At 37.8% G+C, this 26,179-nt stretch overlaps 1 protein-coding gene and 1 pseudogene across 7 annotated transcripts in view; one reads left to right on the top strand and one right to left on the bottom strand.

The window, feature by feature from the left end:
* The window catches only part of STK31 (serine/threonine kinase 31), a 131,258-nt gene extending 108,026 nt beyond the window's left edge, over positions 1-23,232 (bottom strand). For 4 of the 7 annotated variants that reach the window (XM_063636304.1, XM_055272414.1, XM_055272412.1 and 1 more), the window contains exons 1-4: positions 23,155-23,232; positions 21,257-21,303; positions 21,116-21,168; positions 15,938-16,036 (exon numbers count right to left, since the gene is read on the bottom strand). In XM_063636304.1, the coding sequence (XP_063492374.1) occupies positions 15,938-16,036; positions 21,116-21,168; positions 21,257-21,303; positions 23,155-23,216 (261 nt within the window). In that variant the 5' untranslated portion in view covers positions 23,217-23,232. Of the gene's footprint in view, positions 1-15,937; positions 16,037-21,115; positions 21,169-21,256; positions 21,304-23,055 lie in introns of all 7 variants that reach the window. The other 3 variants (XM_055272416.1, XM_055272415.1, XM_055272413.2) reach the window with 2 other exon arrangements.
* Positions 11,674-12,216, top strand: LOC129479393 (protein-L-isoaspartate O-methyltransferase domain-containing protein 1-like; annotated as a pseudogene).
* Positions 23,233-26,179: the final 2,947 nt, after the last annotated feature.

Here is a 26,179-nt window from a genome sequence, read left to right on the forward strand (position 1 = left end):
TTTAAGGCACAAGCATCAAACACTTAAAATCACACTATTATAATATCTGAGGCGATAACTGGTACAATTTTTTTAAACATAAACATGACAAGTACATGCCACGCAAGTCTAACTCTCAACTATAGTGGAATCCATGTTTCCTACCAACCAAGAAAGATTTCATGCTTTTTACTTTACATACAAGGACATTAGTCCTATTAAGTAGATAAAACTAAATTAGATAATATCTTTAATACTGAACTTTATTTTATATTTCAATTGAATGATGTTTAATAAAAGAATAAAGAGAAAATTTACGTACTTTCAATCATTTTCTTTTCTTTTTTTTTTTTTTTTTTGAGACAGGGTCTCATTCTGTCGCCAGGCCTGGAGTGCAGTGGAGCAGTCATTGCTCTCTGCTGACTCGACCTCCCCAAGCTCAGGTGATCCTCCCACCTCAGTCCCCAGGGCAGCTGGGAACATGGGCATGCACCACCATGCCTGGGCTAATTTTTGTTTTTTTTTTTGTTTTTTTTTTGGTAGAGGCAAGGTCTCGCCATGTTGCCCAGGCTGGCTTTCATTTTCTCGAACTTCAAAGTAGCCTTAGCACTACTGGCATTTGGGACTGGATGAGTCTGTGTTGAGTGGCAGAGTGGGGCTGTCCTCTGTCCTGTGCATTGTAAGATGTTTACCAACATCCCTTCTGGCCTCTACACACTAGATGCCAGTAGCACCACTTCCAGTTGTGACAAGCAAAAATGTTTCCAAATACTGTCAAATGTCTCCTGAAGGTGTCTATGATTTAGATGGACATCATTTGGATATCATCCACCAAATCTCATGTTAAAATCTGATTCTCAATGTTGGAGGGGGGGCCTGGTAGGAGGTGATTAGATAGTAGAGGCAGATCCCTAAAAATGGCTTGGTGCCATTCTCATGGAAGTGAACGAGTTTTCACTCATAATTCCTAAGAGAACTGGTTGTTGAAAAGAGCCTGGCACCTCTTCCTCCCTTTGCTTCCTCTCTCACCATGTAATCTACAGACACTGGCTCCTCTTCACCTTCTAATATTTGTGGAAGCACCCTGAGTCCCTTGTTAGAGTTGTATAAAAAGCAAAAAAACTTTTTTTTTAGAAGACACAAGCATCAAACACTTAAAATCATACTATTTTAGTGTCTGAAGACATAATTGGTATAATTTTTTTAAAACATAAACATGTGAAGCACATGCCACTTAAGTCTAACTCTCAACTATACTATGTTGGAGCTATGCTTTTTGTACAGCCTACAGAACCATGAGCCAAATAAACCTCTTTTCTTTATAAATTACCCAGACTCAGGTATTTCTTTACAGTAACAAAAACGAAGTAAGATGATTGGATTGGGAAGGATACAAAAATCACTGCAGGCTGATAACTACTTTTTTTGAGATAAGGTTTTACTCTGTTGTCCAGGCTGGAGTGCAGCAGCATGATCATAGCTCACTGTAGCCTCAAACTTCTGGGCTCACGCAATCCTCCCACCTCAGCCTCCCAAATATCTGGGGCTATAGGCACACACACCATACCTAGCTTTTTTTTTTTTTGTAGAAACAGAGTCTCACTATGTTGCCCAAGGCTGGTTTTGAACTCTTAGCCTCAACCAATCCTCCTGCCTTGGCCTCCCAAAGTGCTGGGATTACGGGCATGAGCCCCCATGCCTGGCCTTAACCACTTTAAATCATACATTCTCAACTGGGGCAATATCCCTAAGGGGAAGAAAAGTGGTCCTTATGGAGAGTTGGAAATCTTAAATATTACAATGGTCTGTAGCCCTCCAAAGTTCAACCCTACTAATAACATCGTTATTATATACTGTATATCTATAGTATTAAAATATCTGAAGGGGAGAGGGCCCATTAGGCCATTAGGGAGAAAACAGGTCTAAAAATGCTCCTTAGGAGGGAATAATGAGAAAAATGGCTGAAGAATACTGCTTTAAGTTATGGATTATAAAATTAATTTCAATGTATCACTCTGAACTAGGACAAATCCACAGATTTATTTTATGAAATCTAAACACCAAACCTATTCACCAAAACAATAAAGTACACATAAATTCAGACAAAGAAATAAATAAATAACAATTCAAACGCTACAAAGGATAAGTGTATTCAATTCATAATTAACTCCGGTTTCTTCAGCTAACATTCAACAACTAAAGGGCAAGAGAGAGCAGTAATAGTATGGTACTCTCTCCCAACCCTGGTAAGAAAACAGGGGTAGTAGCAAAAATAGCTGACAATCAACAGTCCTAACCAATTTCAACCCCTGCAAAAGACTGCATCATCTTTAATTAAGGCTTTGTAATAACAACACAATATGATTAATAATTTGGTAGAAGGTAAGCGACAGATATGCAATGGTTGATTGCAAACCAGGTGAGGCAGGGCTGGGAACACTTGTGTCCAAGAATAGAGCTGGTACCGTAATGCCTAACCTTGTTTTTACTCTAACTCGCTATTTTAAATTTTGCCCTGTTTGTCTCTTTAATCACCTAGCCTTGCTTCTCATGTAAATAAGATTCTCTCTAGCTGGGAAAGCCAGACAAACTCCAACTGATCCCTTAATTTACAAGACACTAAGGGCTCCTTACCCAACCCCCTCCGGCAAGGAGTTGACCAGTGTAAGCAGATCCTCAGCATTTCAAAGGAGCCCAATTAACTGATAAGGTACTGGCACAATGTATGAAGTTCCCAGGATTTTTCTCAAAGAGATAACAACATAAAGCCTTGAGTTCATGTCCCGCATAGTATTTATATCTAATTATAATGAAGGATTTAGAGCCCTGCACCTGGTACCTTTGCTTTTTGTAACCATTTGTCTTTTAAATTGTTTAACTCTGTAACCATTTGCTTCTTTTGATTCTTGCATGTTTTTACTTCTGTAGAATTATTGCATTTGAGTTCCCCTCCCCTTCCTAAACCAAGGTATAAAACTCAATCAAGCCCCTTCCTCGGGGCCGAGAGAATTTTGAGCGTTAGCCGTCTCTGTGGCCGCAGGCTTAAATAAAGGACTCTTAATTCGTCTCAGAGTGTGGCGTTTTCTCTAACTCGCCTAGGTATGACAGTACTCAACAAAGTGAAGAATCTGAAGTTCGTGGCTCTGTCAGTGTAATACAACCACCAAAACATACAAATCTATCCCAGATAGACTTACCTGTTCTCAAGACATAGTGAAAACTATATATTCACTCTCATTGTGCCTAGGCCCAGTCTTCTCCTCCCACAACTCCACTATTCATAGCCTATGACCCTCCTACATGGTGGCAGAGGGAGAGAACCATTTAGATCACTAAGGAAAACTGACAAAGTATAATCCATTTATGAACAATCAGAAGTAGCTGATTAATCACTTATAATCAGATGCCTATTGCTGACACTTGTTTAAATTTTTGATAATGTAATTAATTTTATATTCAATAGAAGAAAAGGAGTATGTCTTAATTTATAACAATATTAAACACAGTCATAGGTCAGGCGCAGTGGCTCACACCTGTAATCCCCCCATAAAAAAAATTTTTTTAATTGAGGAATGGGTTGGCTCCAATGATGGGTCTCAGATGGGCTAATTTTTCTAGACATAGCCCCTGAAAGAAATCTGTCAAGGAATCATATAGAGACACTTATCTGCATGCGCATTCTCCATTAATATAGAAGGGAGAATTGGCATTAGATTGTTTCAGCGAATAAAAGTAAAATCAAGATTTATAAAGAAAAGAGAGAGAGGTTCCAAGATGGCCTAATAGGAACAGCTCCAGTCTGAAGCTCCCAGCGTGAGCAACACAGAAGATGGGTGACTTCTGCATTTCCAAGTGAGGTACTGGGTTCATCTCACTGGGGCTTGTCAGACAGTGGGTGCAGCCCATGGAGCAGGGCGGGGTATCACCTCACCCAGGAAGTGCAAGGGGTCAGGGAATTCCCTTTCCTAGCAAAGGGAAGCCGTGACAGATGGTACCTGGAAATTCGGGACACTCTCACCCTAATACTGCACTTTTCCAATAGCCTTAGCCAATGGCACATGAGGAGATTATATCCCACGCCTGGCTCGGAGGGTCCCACGCCCACGGAACCTCGCTCACTGCTAGCATAGCAGTCTCAGATCGAACCGCAAGGCGGCAGCGAGGCTAGGGGAGGGGCATCCACCATTACTGAGGTTTGAGTAGGTAAACAAAGCCGCTGGGAAGCTCGAATGGGGTGGGGCCCACCACAGCTCAAGGAGACCTGCCTGCCTCTGTAGACTCCACCTCTGGAGGCAGGGCATAGCTGAACAAAAGGCAGCAGAAACTTCTGCAGACTTAAACGTCCCTGTCTGACAGCTTTGAAGAGAGTAGTGCTTCTCCCAGCATAGACTTTGAGATCTGAGAACAGACAGACTGTTTCCTCAAGTGGGTCCCTAACCCCCGAGTAGCCTAACTGGGAGGCACCCCCAAGTAGGGGCAGACTGACACCTCATACAGCTGGGTGCCCCTCTGAGACGAAGCTTCCAGAGGAACGATCAGGCAGCACCTGCCGTTCTGCAATATTTGCTGTTCTGCAGATTCCACTGGTGATACCCAGGCAAACAGAGTCTGGAGTGGACCTCCAGCAAACTCCAACAGACCTGCAGCTGAGGACCTGAGGGTCCTGACTGTTAGAAGGAAAACTAACAAACAGAAAGGACATCCACACCAAAACCCCATCTGTACGTCACCATCATCAAAGACAAAAAATAGATAAAACCACAAAGATGGGGAGAAACCAAAGCAGAAAAGCTGAAAATTCTAAAAATCAGAGTGCCTCTTCTCCTCCAAAGGAACGCAGCTCCTCGCCAGCAACGGAACAAAGCTGGATGGAGAATGACTTTGACGAGCTGAGAGAAGGCTTCAGACGACTGGTAATAACAAACTTCTCCAAGCTAAAGGAGGATGTTCGAACCCATTGCAAAGAAACTAAAACCCTTGAAAAAAGATTAGACGAATGGCTAACTAGAATAAACAGTGTAGAGAAGTCCTTAATGACCTGATGGAGCTGAGAACCATGGCACGAGAACTATGTGACCCATGCACAAGCTTCAGGAGCTGATTTGATCAAGTGGAAGAAAGGGTATCAGTGATTGAAGATCAAATGAATGAAATGAAGCAAGAAGAGAAGTTTAGAGAGAAAAGAGTAAAAATAAACAAACAAAGCCTCCAGAAATATGGGACTGAGTGAAAAGACCAAATCTATGTCTGACTGGTGTACCTGAAAGTGACAGGGTGAATAGAACCAAGTTGGAAAACTTTCTTCAAGATATTATCCAGGAGAAATTCTCCAAGTTAGCAAAGCAGGCCAACATTCAAATTCAGGTAATACAGAGAATGCCACAAAGATACTCCTCGAGAAGAGCAACTCCAAGACACATAATTGTCAGATTCACCAAAGTTGAAATGAAGGAAAAAATGTTAACTGCAGCCACAGAGAAAGGTCGGGTTACTCACAAAGGCAAGCTCATCAGACTAACAGCAGATCTCTCGGCAGGAACTCTACAAGCCAGAAGAGAGTGGGGGCCAATAGTCAACATTCTTAAAAGAATTTTCAACCCAGAATTTCATATCCAGCCAAACTAAGCTTCATAAGTGAAGGAGAAATAAAATCCTTTACATACAAACAAATGCTGAGAGATTCTGTCACCACCAGGCCTGCCTTACAAGAGCTCCTGAAGCAAGCACTAAACATGGAAAGGAACAATCGGTACCAGCCATTGCAAAAACATGACAAATTGTAAAGACCACCAATACTAGGAAGAAACTGCATCAACTAACAAGCAAAATAACCAGCTAACATCATAATGACAGGATCAAATTCACACATAACAATATTCACCTTAAATGTAAATGGGCTAAATGCTCCAATACAATTAAAAGACACAGACTGGCAAATTGGATAAAGAGTCAAGACCCGGCTGGGCGCAGTGGCTCACGCCTGTAATCCCAGCACTTTCGGAGGCCGAGGCAGGCGGATCATGAGGTCAGGAGATCGAGATCATCCTGGCTAACACGGTGAAACCCTGTCTCTACTAAAAATACAAAAAATTAGCTGGGCATGGTGGTGGGCACCTGTAGTCCCAGCTACTAGGGAGGCTGAGGCAGGAGAACAGCGTGAAAGTGGGAGGCTGAACTTGCAGTGAGCCAAGATCACACCACTGCACTCTAGCCTGGGCAACAGAGTGAGACTCCATCTCAAAAAAAAATAATAATAAAAACAGTCAAGACCCATCAGCATGCTGTATTCAGGAGACCCATCTCACGTGCAGAGACACACATAGGGGGATGGAGCAAGATCTACCAAGCAAATGGAAAACAAAAAAAAAGGCAGGGGTTGCAATCCTTGTCTCTGATAAAACAGAATTTAAACCAACAAAGATCAAAAGAGACAAAAAAGGCCATTACATAATGGTAAAGGGATCAATTCAACAAGAAGAGCTAACTATCCTAAATATATATGCACCCAATACAGGAGCACGCAGATTCATAAAACAAGTCCTTGGAGACCTAAAAGAGACTTAGACTCCCACACAATAATAATGGGAGACTTTAACACCCCACTGTCAACATTAGACAGATCAATGAGACAGAAAGTTAACAAGGATATACAGGAATTGAACTCAGCTCTGCACCAAGCGGACCTAATAGACATCCACAGAACTCTCCACCTCAAATTAACAGAATATACATTCTTCTCAGCACCACATCGCATTTATTCCAAAATTGACCACATAGTTGGAAGTAAAGCACTCCTCAGCAAATGTAAGAGAACAGAAATTATAACAAACTGTCTCTCAAACACATTCAAAAGCTAGCAGAAAGCAAGAAATAACTAAGATCACAGCAGAACTGAAGGAAACAGAGACACAAAAAATCCTTCAAAAAATCAATGAATCCAGGAGCTGGTTTTTTGAAAAGATCAACAAAATTGGTAGACCACTAGAAAGACTAACAAAGAAGAAAAGAGAGAAGAATCAAATACACGCAATAAAAAATGATAAAGGGGATATCACCACCGATCCCACAGAAATACAAACTACCATCAGAGAATACTATAAACACCTCTACGCAAATAAACTAGAAAACCTAGAAGAAAGGGATAAATTCCTGGACACATACAACCTCCCAAGACTAAACCAGGAAGAAGAATGCTGAGAAGAATGTTGAATCTCTGAATAGACCAATAACAGGTTCTGAAATTGAGGCAATAATCAATAGTCTACCAACTAAAAAAAAGTCCAGGATCAGACGGATTCACAGCCGAATTCTACCAGAACTACAAAGAGGAGCTGGTACCATTCCTTCTCAAACTATTCCAATCAATAGAAAAAGAGAGAATCCTCCCTAATTCCTTTTATGAGGCCAACATCATCCTGATACCAAAGCCTGGCAGAGACACAACAAAAAAAGAGAATTTTAGGCCAATATCCCTGATGAACATCGATTAAAAAATCCTCGATAAAATACTGGCAAACTGAATCCAGCAGCACATCAAAAAGCTTATCCACCACGATCACATTGGCTTCATCCCCAGGATGCAAGGCTGGTTCAACATACCCATATCAATAAACGTAATCCAGCATATAAACAGAACCAAAGACAAAAACCACATGATTATCTCAATAGATGCAGAAAAGGCCTTTGACAAAATTCAACAGCCCTTCATGCTAAAAACTCTCAATAAACTAGGTACTGATGGAACGTATCTCAAAATAATAAGAGCTATTTATGACAAACCCACGGCCGATATCATACTGAATGGGCAAAAACTGGAAGCATTCCCTTTGAAAACTGGCAAAAGACAGGGATGCCCTCTCTCACCACTCCTATTCAACACAGTGTTCAAAGTTCTGGCCAGGGGAATTGGGCAAGAGAAAGAAATAAAGGGTATTCAATTAGGAAAAGAGGAAGTCAAATTGTCCGTTTGCAGATGACATGATTGTATATTTAGAAAACCCCATAGTCTCAGCCCAAAATCTCCTGAAGCTGATAAGCAACTTCAGCAAAGTCTCAGGATACAAAATCAATGTGCAAAAATCACAAGCATTCCTATACACCAATAACAGACAAACAGAGAGCCAAATCATGAGTGAACTCCCATTCACAACGGCTACAAAAAGAATAAAATACCTAGGAATCCAACTTACAAGGGATGTGAAGGACCTCTTCAAGGAGAACTACAAACCACTGCTCAATGAAATAAAAGAGGACATAAATAAATGGAAGAACGTTCCACGCTCATGGAGAAGAAGAATCACTATCATGAAAATGGCCATACTGCCCAAAGTGATAGATTCAATGCCATCCCCATCAAGCTACCAATGACTTTCTTCACAGAATTGGAAAAAACTACTTTAAAGTTCATGTGGAACCAAAAAAAGAGCCTGCACTGCCAAGACAATCCTAAGCAAAAAGAATAAAGCTGGAGGCATCACGCTACCTGACTTCAAACTATACTACAAGGCTACAGTAACCAAAACAGCATGGTACTGGTACCAAAACAGACATATAGAACAATGGAACAGAATAGAGCCCTCAGAAATGATACCACACATCTACAACCATCTGATCTTTGACAAACCTGACAAAAACAAGCAATGGGGAAAGGATTCCCTATTTAATAAATGGTGCTGGGAAAACTGGCTAGCCATATGGGGAAAGCTGAAACTGGATCCCTTCCTTACACCTTATACAAAAATTAATTCAAGATGGATTAAAGACTTAAATGTTAAACCTAAAACCATAAAAACTCTAGAAGAAAACCTAGGCAATACCATTCAGGACACAGACATGGGCAAAGACTTCATGACTAAAACACCAAAAGCAATGGCAACAAAAGCCAAAATTGACAAATGGGATCTAATCAAACTAAAGAGCTTCTGCACAGCAAAAGAAACTACCATCAGAGTGAACAGGCAACCTACAGAATGGGAGAAAATTTTTACAATCTACCCACCTGACAAAGGGCTAGTAACCAGAATCTACAAAGAACTTAAACAAATTTACAAGACAAAATCAAACAACCCCATCAAAGTCGGGAAAGGATATGAACAGACACTTCTCAAAAGAAGATATTTATGCAGCCAAAAGACACATGAAAAAATGCTCATCATCACTGGTCATCAGAGAAATGCAAATCAAAACCACAATAAGATACCATCTCACACCAGTTAGAATGGCGATCATTAAAAAGTCAGGAAACAACAGATGCTGGAGACGATGTGGAGAAATAGGAACACTTTTACACTGTTGGTGGGACTGTAAACTAGTTCAACCATTGTGGAAGACAGTGTGGCGATTCCTCAAGGATCTAGAACTAGAAATACCATTTGACCCAGCCATCCCATTACTGGGTATATACCCAGAGGATTATAAATCATGCTGCTATAAAGACACATGCACACATATATTTATTGAGGCACTATTCACAATAGCAAAGACTTGGAACCAATCCATATGTCCATCAATGATAGACTGAATTAAGAAAATGTGGCACATATACACCATGGAATACTATGCAGCCATAAAAAATGATGAGTTCATGTCCTTTGTAGGGACATGGATGAAGCCAGAAACCATCATTCTGAGCTAACTATCACAAGGACAGAAAACCAAACACCGCATGTTCTCACTCATAGGTGGGAAATGAACAACGAGAACACTTGGATACAGGGTGGGGAACATCATACACCAGGGCCTGTCGTGGGGTTGCGGGAGAGGGGAGGGATAGCATTAGGAGATATACCTAATGTAAATGATGAGTTAACGGGCACAGCACACCAACATGGCACATGTATACATATGTAACAAACCTGCACGTTGTGCACATGCACCCTAGAACTTAAAATAGAATTTAAAAAAAGAAAGAAAAGAGGAAAGGGGAGGAGAAAAAAATTGAGGAATGTTTGCCAATTAAAAAAAAAAGAAAAAGAAAAAAATAAGGCTCTACCACAATTTGTTCATTTTTCTAAGCAGGGCAACAGTTAAAGAGATAGGTTCTGTGGGTTTCTATACTTGATCTACCATTAATTAGCTAGTGACTTTCATAAAGTTATCCTGGCTATGCCTGAATTTCAAAAAAGGTGTAAAAAATAACACCTGCCTCATAAGGATGCCGTGAGCATTAAATGAGTTACTACACACAAAATGCTTAGAATATCTGGCACTACCTCACAAAGGAAATAAATACTATTATAATTACTACTACTATTGTATTATATAAAGGACATTTAGTTAATCTCCAGTTTTGCCTACTAGCTGCCAATGAGTATCTTTGTACAAACATCTTTGTCTATGTATAGAAATGTCCCAGGGTAAATTCTTGGCAGAGAATCTGATGCACTCAAGATTATAGTTACCTATTATATTGAAAAAGATGGTTAATACTCATGTATAGTCACTTGATTTAAAACAAACATGCCAATACAATTCAGCAAAGAAAAGATGGTCTTTTCAATAAATAGTGATGGTATAACTGGATATCCAAATGGAAAAATACTGAACTTTATCTCTGCCTCACATTATAATCAAAAAATTTACTGGAGGTCACCCCAGTCCTAAATGCAAAAGGTAAAAACTTCCAGAGAAACACACACACACACACACACACACAAATATATCTATGATCTTGGGGTAAGTATAGTGGTCTTAAATGGGAAGCAGAATGCACATACCAAAAAAAATTAATAAATTAAATTACAAATAATACCAAGAAAATGAGTACGTAGGCCATAGACTAAAAGATACTAGCAACACATATAAAAGACAAAGGACTCGTGTCAAGAATATGTACAGGTTGGGCACAGTGATTCACACCATGCATCTCAGCACTTTGGGAGGCTAAGGTGGGAGAACTGATTGAGCCCAGGAGTTCAAGACCAGCCTGGTCAACACAGTGATGCCCTATCTCTACAAAAAATTTAAAAATTAGCTGGGCATGGTGGCACACACCTTTAGTCCCAGCTACTTGGAAGGCTGAGGTGGGAAGATCACTTGAGCCCAATAGGTTGAGGCTGCAGTGAGCCATGATCACACCACTGCACTCCAGCCTGGGCAACAGAGACTTCATCTCAAAAAAACATATATAAATAACATATAGAAAGGTCCCGGCCCCACCAATTTGCTCTCCTCGGCTGCGGCAGCGGCTGTGCTGTTGCGGTGGTGGCAGCGTCCAGCTGCCGCAGACCCCACCAACTCCCAGCACCTGGTCTGCTCACTGCTGCAGTGGGCCGGACCAGCCGCTGCACCACAGATCCTTTTGGAGTAAACCATGGGATTGGGCCTCATTCAGATGTGGTAGAATATGCCAAGGAAAAATTGGAGAGCTTCATCAAAAATAGTGATAGCTTTGATAATCAGCTCCTAGACCCAGACTATCCATCTAAGAGAGAAGTTACAGGGCAAGGCTAGGTCACCCTGATCTTCTAGCAGCTTATCAAAAGAATTATATGTGCAAGTTGGCAAGCCCCCACTGTAAGCGAAATCATCTGTCCATTTCAAGATGAAGATATTCCAACATGCACCTATAAAGAAAACTACTCCTAAGATTTGAGTTCTGTGAACCTGCATCTGTCATCAGTAATTGCCTCCAGATAGCATCTGACAGTGATCAGTACGATCGAATTTACTGTGGAGCTGGAGTCCAGAAAGATCATGAAAATATTACTAAAAGTTGGAGGCATATTAGTCATGCCTATGGAGGATCAGTTAACACAGAACTAGACAAAACACTTGGGAAAGGAAAAATATCCTTGTGGTGTCATTTGCTCCACTTGTGCAACCAAGTAAGAATGATAATGGCAAACCAGATTCTGTGGGACTCCCTCCCTGTGCTGTCAGGAATCCACAGGGCTTGGCTCGTATTTACATTCGACGCACACTTAGAAATTTCATAAATGATGAGATGCAGGCCAAGGGGATTCCGCAAAGGGCTCCACCCAAAAGGAAGAAAAAAGAGAGAGTTAAACAGAGAACTAACAGGTACATATTTGTGGGTAATCAGCTTATTCCTCAGCCTCTAGACAGAGAGGAGGATGAAAAAATGGAAGAAGATAACAAAGAAGAGGAAGAAAAAGATCACAGTGAAGCAATGAAGCCAGAGAAGGCACCTCAAAATTTACTGAGAGAAAAAAAATCACAATGCTGCCCCTCCCTGAATCTTTAAAAGCTTACTTGACGTATTTTAGAGACAAATAGTTTAGATCAAGGAGAAAGAATGCCACCGGTAATTCCTTTAGTCTTGAAAATGTAGCGTTTGTTAGGAGTTAAGAGAGAGAATTATTTCTTTCATCAGAGCGAATTATAGTGGAAAAAAGCAAAACTTGTTTCTGTCAGTAACAAAAATAATGTAAAAGAATCCCTTTTATAAAATCTATTTTTCTTTAAATCTTGGAAGAATGCTGTTTCAGCTCAGAGTGATTTCAAAGTGGAATGAAACAGTAATCAAGACTTGTGTACTATAAATCCTTTTCTGATTCCTTACAGATTTGTAGTGGTAAGGGTTAGATTTAATTTTATACAAGGTTTAAATAATTGTCAAGCTTATATAATGTGATCTGAATTGCAGTTGTTTGCATTTCCTCTGCAAAAACTTTCTCTAATGAGGAAATCTAATGCTTTGTAGACCTATTTACCTTACTTTTGTTGCAGTCACTGTTGCTGGGATGCTGTACATATATTCCGGGGCAATACATGGGTGCAACAACAGTACAAGATATTGAATAATTTAGCTTTAAAAAATCCCACAAATTTTATGAAATTTTATAGCCCTGCTACTTCTGCTTTTGAATCTCTTGCCAGAAGACATGGGTAAAATATCTGCTTCTCTCATTTTAAGAGCACAGCCACGTGAATTATTAAAATAGAAAGTATACACTTAATACAGCTCTTATTTTGTATGGACCCTTTACATTTTCAGTGTTTTTTTCTTTAATAAGGTTATCTTAACTCTCTAGCATTTTAAAAGTGTATTTAGAATTGTTTTTCCTGTAGTTCACTGTATAAAGCATTTGGTCTGAAAAAAAAAATTGTTACATGTGACTCTTGATAAGACATAGAAAGAGTGAATGAGCATGAGTAATGGCCACCTTCCTGGCTGGCTCTAAGTAGCAGGGTAGATCTGATCAGCAGATACACTTTAGCAAATGGAACTTCTAACTTAGCTGAGTATTTATCTTTGACAAGGTATGGCTAAGCTTGCCTGGATTTGCTTTGGATCTTTCCAGTATAAGAAATATTCAAGAAATTGTTTGTTTTCCAAATCCTGTTCTGAAACATATTGTAATCTTTGGGACCCATGCCATGTTCATTTCACTTCTTCCCATATTTTTCATGTTTCTTTGGTAAAATTATAATGGCTTTCATTTTGTACTTAATATCACACACGTAAACCATCCATCATTTGAGCTTTATTGCAGCTTATCAGTGATAAAAACAGGCAGTAACTGCCATTGTTTGTCCGTTTGTTTTCCTAGTAAGGCCTGAAAACAGCCATTCTTTGTTAAGAAGGTGTACAATGTAACATATTTACTAGTGTTACATGGATTATACATTTCTTAAAGGGAAAAAATTTGAGAGTATCATGGACTACCACCAGCATCGTTATTACAGTAGTTGCTCAGATTTGGTTAAGGAAGCCCAATCAATGTATAGTGAAAGGATTATTATAGCTCTGCTAAGATTCAGATATTGTTTCAAATATCTCAGCTCCAATAATTCCACACACCTAAAAACAAGTGTCTGTACTCATCTACGCATGAAATTGTCCCAAATAAGTGAGGATATTTTAGTAATGTGAAAGATACTTTCATGGAAGGTATCTGCTTTATACCAGTGGGTGGGGTGGTAGAACTGTGAGTATTTCTACAGTTATTCTTAGATGATTACTGAAATGCCCCATCTCATTTCTATCTAGGAAAGGAAAAATCAGGTTCATACTACTGTTGTCATCTGTCAGAAATGTTCACTTTATTTTGAGTTAAATGTTGCTTTAGAAGTTTAATCTTGAATTCCTGGTGACCACATGTTTATATCTGGAAAACTTGGGGAGAGTTATCATCTGCCCATTCCCCCCGCTTTTTTTTTGGTTGGAGCTGCTGTTTAGATGTGTAAAGACAAATATTCTTAAATGATGATTTTACTATTTAGGAGGGAGTTTTTGTTGAGGATATATTTGAAGATTGGCTTTTTCATATTGTCTTTCATTCTTTGGCCTTGGCAAAGTGTACAGTTGATTTTCATGATCATTGCATACTTTTTGTCATTGAAATATATCTTTTATTTTTTAAATGCATTCATTTTACAGTTGTGACTTTATCATTGACTTTAAGAGGTAGAAATAAAAATGAAAATTAAAGTGAAAAAACATACAGAATGCCTACAAATCAATCAAGACAAATAACCTAATTTAAAAATGGGGAAAAGATGTGAATAGGTACTTCACAAGAGCCCTTCCAAAGGGCTAATAAAAATATTAAAACACAACCTCAGTACACTAGCAAAGCAGGGGGCTGGTGAGGACATGAAGGAACTACAACTCTCATAAATTGCTGATAAGAATGTAAATTGATTCAACACTTTTGCAAAGCTGTTTGGCAGTATCTACTTTGGCAGAAACATGCCTACCCTGCAATTTAGCAATTCTACTCTAGATATATGTGCAAAAGAAATGAGTCAATACATCCAGCAGAAGACTTATATGAGGATTTCACAGCAGTTTCATTCAGAGTAGTTAAAAACTGCAAAAAATCCAAATGCCCATCAAAGGAGGTCAATAAATTGTGTTATATTTATACAATGAATGTTAAATAGCTTAAAAAAGAACAGACTACCAATACACTAGTACACACAATATAAATGAATCTCAGAAATGATGTTGAACAAAAGAAGCCAGATACATACAATAAAGTACATACTGCATGATTTAAGAACAGACAAATGAATCTATGATGACAGTGTCAGAATGATGGTTATACCTCTGATGGAGAAACTACTAAGAATTGACTGAAAAGGGGCCTGAAGGAATTTTCTGAAATGATGGAACCATATGTTGATCTGGATGGTGGTTACATGGATACATACATATGTAAAAACTCACCAAGTTAAATACTTAGGATCTTAAGAGATATATACCTTACTGTATACAAGTTATACCTCAGTAAAAAAGAAAAAAGCCAAATTGCTCTGCATAAAGATGCATCTTACAAATTTTTTGTGAATCAAAGTCAAAGGCAAGGAATCTAGTTTGTTCACCACTGCATACTTAATGCTTAATACAGTGCCAGGTACATGGCAGACAGTCCATACGTTTTCTTCACTTTTGTTTTTTGGCTAGAATAGTGTAGCTTTTAATTCTATTTTTCCTATTTTTAACTGTAGTAAACTATACATAACATAAAATTGACTATCTTGACCATTGTTAAGTGTACAGTTCAGTGGCATTAAGTACATTCATACTGTTTTGCAACCTTCGCCACCATTCATCATCCAACTCCATAGCTATTTTCATCTTGTAAAACTGAAACCCTACATCCATTAATCAGTAACTCCCCATCCCCAATCTTCCCCCAGTCCCTGATAACCATCATTCACTTTTTCTGTCTCTATGATTTTGACTACTCTAAGTACTTCATACAAGTAGAACCATAACAGTATTTGCCCTTTTGTGACTGGCTTATTTAGCTAATGTCCTGAAGATGCATCCATGTTGTAGCTTATGTCAAATTTCCTTTTAAGACTGAGTAATATTCAGTCCATAAGTATTTTTGAATTAATAAATTTACCATAACAGTAGTTTATACAAATTCCAAAAATCAGCCTCTTCTTTTCAAATATACCAAAAACTCCAAAAACTAAATATCTAAGACACAGGAAAGCTGACAGGAGGAATGAAATAATTATATTCAAGAATATGGCTCACCTTGTTTGGGTCAAGATTCCCCAAAACTGAACTGGCCTGGGGGCAAACTTCAGACAGTGAGCAACCAATCTTCATGATATCTTTATTTCTACTGACACTCTAGAAAGATCAGATATAGTATAAGATACAGCAAAATATTATTTTATAGTGTTACACGCTTGAAGGTTCTAACCATGATAAACTTAAAAGATTTTAGGCCATTAGAAATTAAATCAAGTTCTTATGTCTGTATTTTTTCATAATTTAAATGAGTTATTTATAAGAAATGAGACTAGGCCATAGAAAAAGTTTACTTCCCAATGTGTTCAAATTAGGTAGAATTCAAACAAGATATCAAATATAATTAAATCATATGGAAAGGATTCCTTAAAGATTGAGTTGATTGCAGAGCTCAAACTGGGAAATAAAAGATGATCCTGGAACATTTGATGGTGCCAGAAAGTAAAGAAATGCTAAAAAAAAACAAAACAAAACAAAACAAAACAAAAAACGGGTTGTGATGGCTTACACCTGTAATCCCAGCACTTTGGAGGGCCGAGGTGGGAGGATCATTTTTGAGCCCAGGAGTTTGAGACTAGCTTGGCAACATGGTGAAACCCTGCCTCTACAAAAATAATACAAAAAATTAGCCGGGCATGGTAGTGTGCACCTATAGTCCCAACTACACAGGAAGATGAGGTGGGAGGATTGCTTCAGCCCGGAAGTTCGAGACTGCAGTAAGCCATGATCACACTACTGCACTCTAGCCTTGGTGACGGAGACCCTGTCTTGGAAAAAAAAAAAAAACAGTGCTCCAAAAAAGAATAGGAGACGTTTAAGGACAAGTACCAATCTGTGTTCTTTGGTGAACTTTGTCCCAATGGCCAAGGCTGAATAATTTAAACAACAAAATAAATAATGATAGCATAGGATTATAACCCACGGAATAAATATCCTTGAGTTTATATTGATATAAATAATTGAATAAATAAATGGCAGAGAAGAGACAGCTCTTCCTTACAGAAGAATTCCAATTAATAAATGTAGAAGGAATGAGGAGAATAGAAAATCATCATTAGGCAAGCACTAGAGCAACAAACAATAAAATTCGTGGGTGAAAATTTGAAGAGAAACTGCGTTAGACAGCCACAATAAGTCTCCTAAAACATTTATTAATTACAAAAGAAAAAAGAGTAACTTTACAGTGAAAAAACCTGGAAGTTGCCACCTTACCCAAGTGAATCAAGGTTATCATCAATAAGAAGGTATATCACATCATGAAACCCCAATATGATATGCTGAGAGGACTACAATATCACTTCTGTGGAACTCTTGCTAATCTATTCATAAGAAATCATCAAACAAACCCAAATTAAAAGATACTCTACAAAATAACTAATATTCATCAGAAGTGTCAATAGTCTTGAAATACAAGGAAAAATTGAGGAACATTCAGAGGTTAAAGGAAACCAAAGATACACAACTAAATACAATTTGGCATTCTGTATTGGATCCTGGAACACAAAAAGACAAAAAACTGCTAAAATTTAAATAAGGGCTGTAGTTTAGTTAATAGCATTGTACTAATGTTAATTCCCTGGCTTTCATCACTATATTGTGGTTATATAACACATTAGCATTAAAGGAAGCTGGGTGAAGAGTATACAGAGCCACATTCTAGCCTCTGTACTAATTTTGCAACATTCCTGTAAGTCAAAGTTTCTTCAAAATAAAATGTTAAATATATATATATATGTTCTAAAGAAATATACCAACAAAATATTCAATAATGCTAGAAAGAACATGATTATCCATGATGACTGAAAAAAAAAACTCTGAAAGAGCAGTTCAAAGAACATTATGATGAATATCAAAGTCTCAGCACAGAACATGAACTGAATTTAAACTGACCTGAGAAACAATAGAAGCAGCCTTTGTGAACAAACCCCTGGAATCAAAATATTCCATATAACTATATTTTTTCACTATACAGACTAAAACAAATAGGAGCTCTTTGTTTGTTTGGCACAATCTCAGCTCACTGCAGTCTCAATCTCCTGGGCCCAGGCAATCCTCACACCCTCAGCCCCCACATAGCTGGGAACACAGGCACGCACCACCATGCCCGGCTAATTTTTTTTTTTTTTTTTTTTTTGTAGTGACAAGGTCTCACTATATTGCCAAGGCTGGTCTCAAACTGCTGGGCTCAGGCGATCCTCTCACATAGGTCTCCCAAAGTGTTGGGATTACAGGCATGAGCCACCATGCCTGACCAGAAGCTCATTCTTTCAAAGAAACAGGTGGAGTCAAATATGTCAGATTCCTTCAGCTGCCACTCATCCAATCTGAAGTGTTTGCTTATAAGTGGTTTATAAGGCAGAAGCCCACAGGGCAAAAAAATTGAGAATACATGTGAGCAGATTTTCATCCTAATCTGCCTACACATATTTCCAAATCTCTACTTAGACTTCTCTATGCCTGTTTTAAACGTTCTTCTACAAGAGCCTCAACTTCATGGTTTAACTCAGAGGTTGGCAAATTACAGCCACCTGTTTTAGTAAATAAAGTTTACTGCATCACAGCTACACACAGTCATTCACACTATGTCTATGGCTGCTTTGCACTGTGTTGGCAGAATTGAATAGCTGCGAAAGAAACTGTATGGCCTAAAAATGGTAAAATACTCATCATCTGATCCTTTACAGAAAAAAAACTGCTGACTTGAATTTGCTCCAAATTCAATCAATATATTCACAAATAAAGTAAACTGAAATCAAAGTCTAGAGCTGCACTAGTGAATTCAACAGCCAATACCCACTTGAAATATGGCTAGTCTAAGGAGATATGCTGTAAGTCTAATATACACACCGGATTTCAAAGACAATATTAAAAAGGAAATATAAACTATCCTGTTCAAATTTTTATGCCAATTATATTTTGAAACAATATTTTGGATATATTGAGTTAAATAAAATGTACTTATTAAAATGTCACCTGCAATTTTTAGTTTCTTCAATGTGGCTGCCAAAAATGTTTCAAAATTACTTACGTGGCTCATATATTTCTACTAGACAGCACTAGTCTAGAAAATCTTTTTACACCGATAAATGATGTTTCTATATAATAAGCTTAAATATAATTTATCATCCACCCTGGGACACTGTTGAGAGTGATGCAGTTGTCACTAATACAGAGACAATGGGCATGGAACCAGAACGTGTGAGCAACCTTTAGAGAACATGCATAAGCAGAAACAAATTTGCCAAATATATGTGCATAGGCAGACACATGAATTTGCCCCAAGTTTTCCATAACATCACCCTTCTACAATGTTTTTTTATATGCAGCCATGCCCCACATAGTGACATTTTGGTCAAGAATGAACCACATACACTACAGTAGTCCCATAAGATCATAATGAAGCTGAAAAATTCCTATTGCCTAGTGTAGTCCTAGCCATTGTAACACCATAGAGCAATGCATTACTCACATATTTGTGGTGATGCTGGTGTAAACCTACTGTGCCCCAGTCTTACAAAAGCACAGCACATACAATTATGTACAGTACATAATACTTGGTAATGAAAATAAACAACTATGTCACTGGTGTGTGTGTGTATATATATTTTTTTACTATAATTTTTCTTATTTTAGTGTACTCCTACTTATTTAAAAAAGTTAATTGTACAGCTGCCTCAAGTCCTTCTGAAGGTATTCCAAAAGGGCATTATTACAGAAGATGACAGCTCCATGCACATTACTGACCCTGAAGACCTTCTAGTAGGACAAGAAGTGGAGGTGAAAGACAGTGATATTGAAGATCTTGTGTCTTCGTTTTTAACCAAAAAGTTTTTAAAGTAAAAAAAATCAAAAGTTTAAAAAGAGAAGAAAGCTTTAGAATAAGGACGTAAAGAATATTTTTGCACAGCTCTACAATGTTTGTTTTAAGCTGTGTTATTACAAATGAGTCAAAAGTTTATTAAAAGTTACAGTAAGCTAAGGTTTATTGAAGAAAAATATTTTTATAAATTTAGTGTAGCCTAAGTGTATGGTATTTATAAAGTATACAGTAGTGTACAGTAATGTCCCAGGTCTTGACATTCCTCACTACTCACTCAATGACTCACCCAAAGCAATTTCTAATCCTGCAAGCTCCATTCATGGTAAGTGCCCTATACAGGTGTACCATTTTTTAATCTTTTATAAAATGTTTTTACTGTACCTTTATGCTTAGATACATAAAGACTTACTATTGTGTACAATTGTCTGCAGCATTCGTACAGTAACATGGGGTACAAGTACACCACATGGCCTAGGTATGTGGTAGGCTATATCATCTAGGTTTCTCTAAGTACATTCTACGATGTTCATACAGCGACGAAGTTGCCTAATGATGCATTTCTCTGTATGTATCCCAGTCATTAAGTGATGCTTGACTATACATTTAAGAACTCTGGGTTAATCATATTCTTCTAGAACTTTCTTCTCATATATTCTCCTATTTCCCACATTACGAGTTCACCTCACCCCCCACCAAAAGGAGTTCCCATGCTGTAGGGAGTATAGAGAAATGTAATTTCTTTCCCTTCCATATCATGTATAGTTTACAAAACCAAAAATTAGCAGGTCGTTCTGTGTATCAGAGGAATTTACCTTCTTAAATTATGGAACACAGCCCTTCAGTGCTTGCTTTGTATTTAAAACTGAGTAACTTTACCTAACTGACAGCCTCCCAACAGAAAATCAGAAATGTTTCATTCATGCTTCCAATGTTATAATGAGAAAAATACCACATCTCAAATTTAAGCCATTAGAAAAAATGACCGAGATTTTTAAAACTTATCCTCCTTCAAGAAACAATCTTATAAAAGACCCCTAGATGGGGCTATAACTTCACAAATACAACAGGCTCTCAGACTCCAGCAAAAGCAGCCTAGAATTGAGCGGAATTCTGAAATCACAATCTTTCCAATTTTATTTTTTTAAACTTGGTGTATTATGCGCATAATATTAATGAGTCAAGTAATGTCACAGCTGTCAACATTTGTCTTCTAACAATGCCTGGTGATAAATAATTCAATAAATATTAGGCAATGAGAATGATAAATGTATTTATTCTTGCGTTTTATCTTTGTTTTTGTTGGGGAGGAACTGGATTGGGGGAGGTGAGGGGGGGATATCAACCAGTTTGCTATTTACCTGGGCCCAAAATGTTACTGCATCTTCTATGTGACTTCCAACCACATCTTCCACTAAAATCAAATCACAATACAAGGAAAATTAGAAATTAATCAGTATCATCTGGCTCTTACACCCCAAAATAATTTTTAGTGTCAGTACCTTTATCGTAATGTGTATCTTCATCCATTTGAACAATTCCTGAAAAACTAAAACAATACCTTAAATTAGATTATAATAATCCATCCGTTAATAATGAATGAAGACTAAACTACATCATGTTCAATTCTTACAAATGTTTTGTCCTAAATGCAGTTATCAAAATTCAAACTCTATATTAAAAATGAACTCAATATTTCCTTCACTAATTCTTTTGAGTATTTTGTAGTAGATGCAATTTTATCATATATAATCTCTATCCTTAAAATTATCTCTTTAGCCAAACTTTTACAAATTTATACTGAACAACTCATATATATTTTGATCACTTACATAAATCAATACTTTGAAACAATGTACATATTCTTTTTTAGAAAATATCCTCCCATAAAAAGGACTTCCACAACGTAAACAAAGAGAAACATTACAAGTAATAGAACAAATGCTTTAAACTGGTAGTCTATTTTATGTAAAAGGCACAGTGGTTACTATTTTTGAAGATTCTGTGGGATTGAAGACTGCAAAAATACATAGAATTTTGCCTATTACTTCAAAAATAATTTTCACTACATAATATACTTTATCAAATGCAAAAATATTCCAAAATAAATGTATACTATGTAATTTTATCTGTAATATACTCGAATATTGCACTTTCCATTCCTAAGTGTTGAAGGAAAATTAAAACACAGATTTTTTGATGTTTTTTTTTTTTCCCAAATGAAGTCTTGCTCTGTCGCTCAGGCTGGAGATCTCAGCTCACTGCAACCTCCACTTCCCGGGTTCAAGCAATTCTCCTGCCTCACCCTCCCAAGTAGCTGAGATTACCGGTGCACGACACCACGTCCGGCTAATTTTTGTATTTTTAGTAGAGATGGGGTTTCACCATGTTGGCCAGGCTGGTCTTGAACTCCCGACCTTGTGATTTGCCCACCTCGGCCTCTCAAAGTGCTGGGATTACAGGCCTAAGCCACCGCAACTTTTTAAGAGCTTTAAAAGTTGTCTAGGAACACCACTATACTAAAGTTTCAAATGCTCTCTCATTATGAAAAGGAAAACATTAACTCCTCATCACAAAAAAATTTTAAAAATGGGTTACTTTTGTTACAACTTAATTTTTAAAAAAAAAAATTTTCGTTAAGTGGCATGAAAATGTCTCCAAAACAAGAGTTCTTTTCCACTAGTCAAAAAGCAGTTTTTAAATTCAACTGATTGAAAAGCTGTAAAAACTTTTAGGCAGACGATATATTCCCATGGAAGGCATTAAGGCTTAAATTCAGTAAAAGTTAAAATTACTTTGGAAATCTCTCCACACACTCCAAGAAGCTACTTCTAGAGTAGTTTTTAAATCTTATTTTAAAATGACTTGCCCTGATTATGAAGGCACTGATGCCGTACCCACTTTCTGCAAACAGAGATCACAAAATGGTACGTCCAAATCTCCACTTCGTGATGAAAATTTGGAAAAAACGAGTACACGTAGCTCTCTGACACTTATTTTATAACGGATTTTGAAACTTAAATGGCACAGAATTTTCGAGAAGGGGAAGAGAGTGTGGAGGCTGCGTGACCTCGTCTTCATGGGGATTATTCAGGCCCGAGGTCTTTTCAAGCCACTTTCGCCTGCCTGCACGCACTCAAAAACCGGGGCATCTGGCACCCCTCTGGGGTGGCGGGCGGCTAGGTGACAGAAAACCCTGAAATGGGCCTCCTCCCAGGATTGGAGACTTAAAACGCAAGCAGCGACGAAAATAGTCCTTGAAGCGGCCACCACTGCACGTACCACAAAAACTACTACTGACCTCACACTTTCCGTTGCAGAAGCTCTAGAAAAGTGACCCTGGCCCCACATACTGGGATCCCGGCCCTCCGCCCGCCGTAGCACACGTGCAGCGGCTTACCGCGTGAGCTTCGGCCGCAAGGGCTCCACACTGCGCCTGCGTGCACAGCGCTGCGCCATCATCCGGTGTTAGCGGGAGTCACGTGGCAGCCACGGCCTACCGCCTAGGAAGAAGCGTGCGGGGAGCCGCCTGACGCTGGCTGCTGCCGACCCCCACGCACTGAGGCTGCGCCCTGGTGATTTATAGGCTGGGGTGGGGCCCATGGCCAGTTCCTCTCGCAAGGCTTCAAGCAGTGAGGTTAGAGGTGACGTAGGATTTCGTGGCCTTTCCTAATCTGTTCGCATGGATTTAAATTTTAGAAACACCCAAATTAGAAGAACCCCGACATTCTGTTTACACGATGGAAGAGAGAAAATAACTTTGGTAACTGAAAATGTGTTTTTCAGATTAGTAGCTTTACAAGCGTTGGTCAACTAATCCTTAGATTCCACAGGTCTCTGTAGTATTACAACTTTTTCCACAATCTTAAGAGGAAAAAATTAGCTGTCTCCTTCTTTGCAGATATTACACTTTGTGGCAAACCTTACACAACAATTGAAAATTATCTCCGGTTAATTTTTAACAGCTTGAAGGTTAAAGTACAATAAACTGCAGATATCAAAAGTGCATAATTTAAGGGTGAACATATGTATACACTGTTGAAATCACTTCCACAATTAAGATAAACTTTTCCATTACCTCAAAGTTTCCTTATGCCCGATTGTAATACCTGACTCCTCCCAGCTCCCGTTCTGCTTTCTGTCACCATATATTAGTTTGCATTTTCTAGAATTTTACGATAATAGAATCATACAGTATGAACAGTTAATCTAGCTTCTTTCCAATAGCATAATTATTTTGATTGATAAATTTCATCCTATGTATCAAGAGTTTGTTGGGTTTTATTGCTGTTATTATTCCATTACATGAATATAACACAATTTATCTACCTTTTAATAGGTGTTTGGACTGCTTCCAGTTTTGAATTGTTTCAAATAAAGCTGCTATTGTGTGCAAGTCTTTGTATGGACATATGTTTTCATATCTCATGGGTTAGTACCTAGGAGTGGAATGGCCAAGTCATAGAATTGTATATGTGCTTAAAAACTTGCCGCATAGTTTTACATAGTTGTACTATTTTATATTCCCACCAGCGGGTTTCAGAGTTCTAGTTGCTCTATATCCTCACCATCATTTGATATGGTCTGTGTTTTTAAGTTTAAACATTCATGTATAAATGTGTAAAGTGGTATCTCCTTGTGGTTTTAATTTGCATTTATTTCTCTACTAACTAAAAATGTTGAGAAACTTTTCTTATGTTTATTTTCCATCCAGATCTTCCTAAGTGAGGTGTCTGTTCAAGCTTTTTCCTGTTTTCTAACTGAATTTATTATTGAGTTTTGACAGTTCTTTATATGATATGGATAAAACTCCTTCAGGTTTGAAAATATTTTCTCCCAGTCTACAGCTGTCTTTTTGTTTTCTAAAAAGGGTACTTCAAAGAACAAAAGTTTTTAATTTCAGTAAAGTCTATTTTATCAGTTTTGTCTTATGGGTCATGCTTTTGTGTTGTATGTAAGGAATCTCCAACTAGCCTGGTTCACAAAAGTTTTCTTCTATATTTTCTTCTAGAAATTTTACATGTTCAAGCTTTACATTTTGATATATAGTCCTTTTTGAGTTTATTTTTATAACATGTGAAACAATCAAATTTTATTTTATTGCATATGGATATCTAATTTTTCCAGCATCATTTGTTGAAAACACTCATTTGTCTATTGAATTGTCTTTGCAATATTGTCAGAGATCAATTAACCATACATATGCAAGTCTATTTCTGGATTCTCTGTTCTGTTACACTGATCTATTTGCTTTCTTTAGACTAATACCACACTGTCTTAATTACTTTAGTTTTATAGTAACTCTTGAAGACAGGTACTGTAAGCCTCCCAATATTGTTCTTTTTCAAAGTTGTTTTAGGTTTGTAGTTTCATGCAATCGTAGAACCAATTTGTCAGCATCTACACACACACACACACACACACACACACACACGCACACAGCCTGCTGTTATTTTGATTGGGATCACACTGAATGTACACACCAATTTGAGGAGAATGGACATCTTGGCTATATTGAGTCTTCTGATCCATGAGCGCAGTATATTTATTTAGGTCTTATTTTACCTCTCTGAGTGATGTTTTATGCTTTTCATTATAAAAGTTTTACTTTTGTCTGATTTATCCCTAAGAATTTCATTGTTCATGCTGTTGTAAATTGTATTATTTTCTTAATTTCAACTTGTTTGTTTTGTTGCTAGTATATAGAAATATAACTTTAGTATATTGTGTATTATTTCTGTGATAGTTTTTTTGTGGGTGGGTGGGTGTTTGTGTGCGTAAGACAGGGTCTCGCTGTGTCACCCAGGTGAGAGAGCTGCGGTGCTATCACAGGTCATTGCAGCCTTGAGCTCCCGGGCTTAAGCAAGCCTCCTGCCTCAGTCTTCCAAAGTGCCGGTGTTAGCCACTGAGTCTAGCCTATTTCTAGTGAAAGTTTTTAAAATAAATTTAACAGAATTATCTACATAGATGATCATGTCTTATGCAAATAAAGGCTGTTTTTACTTTCCCCTTTACAATCTGGAAGTCTTTTATTTATTTTTATCTTGCCTTATTGCAGTGGCTAGATCCTCCAGTGTAATGCTGAAAATAAGTGCTGAGAGAAGACACCCTTGCCATGTTCCTATTCTTAAGAGGAAAGCATTTTCCTTTCACCATTAAGTATGATGTTTGCTGTGGGTTTATAGTAGATACCCTTTAATAGATTAAGGAAGTTACTTTCTATCCTGAGTTTGCTGAAAATTTTTATCATGAATCTGTTGAATTTTGTCAAATACTTCTTTTCGTATCTATTGAGATGATCATGTGGTTCTTTTTTAGTTTATTAATATGATGAATTACATCAATTAATTTTCAAATGTTATACCAACCTTGCATTTCTGGGATAAAATTCACTTGGTCATGATGTATTATCCTTTTTATATATT

The sequence above is a fragment of the Symphalangus syndactylus genome, chromosome 3 (genome assembly GCF_028878055.3).
Source record: "Symphalangus syndactylus isolate Jambi chromosome 3, NHGRI_mSymSyn1-v2.1_pri, whole genome shotgun sequence".
Taxonomy (NCBI): Eukaryota; Metazoa; Chordata; class Mammalia; order Primates; family Hylobatidae; genus Symphalangus; species Symphalangus syndactylus.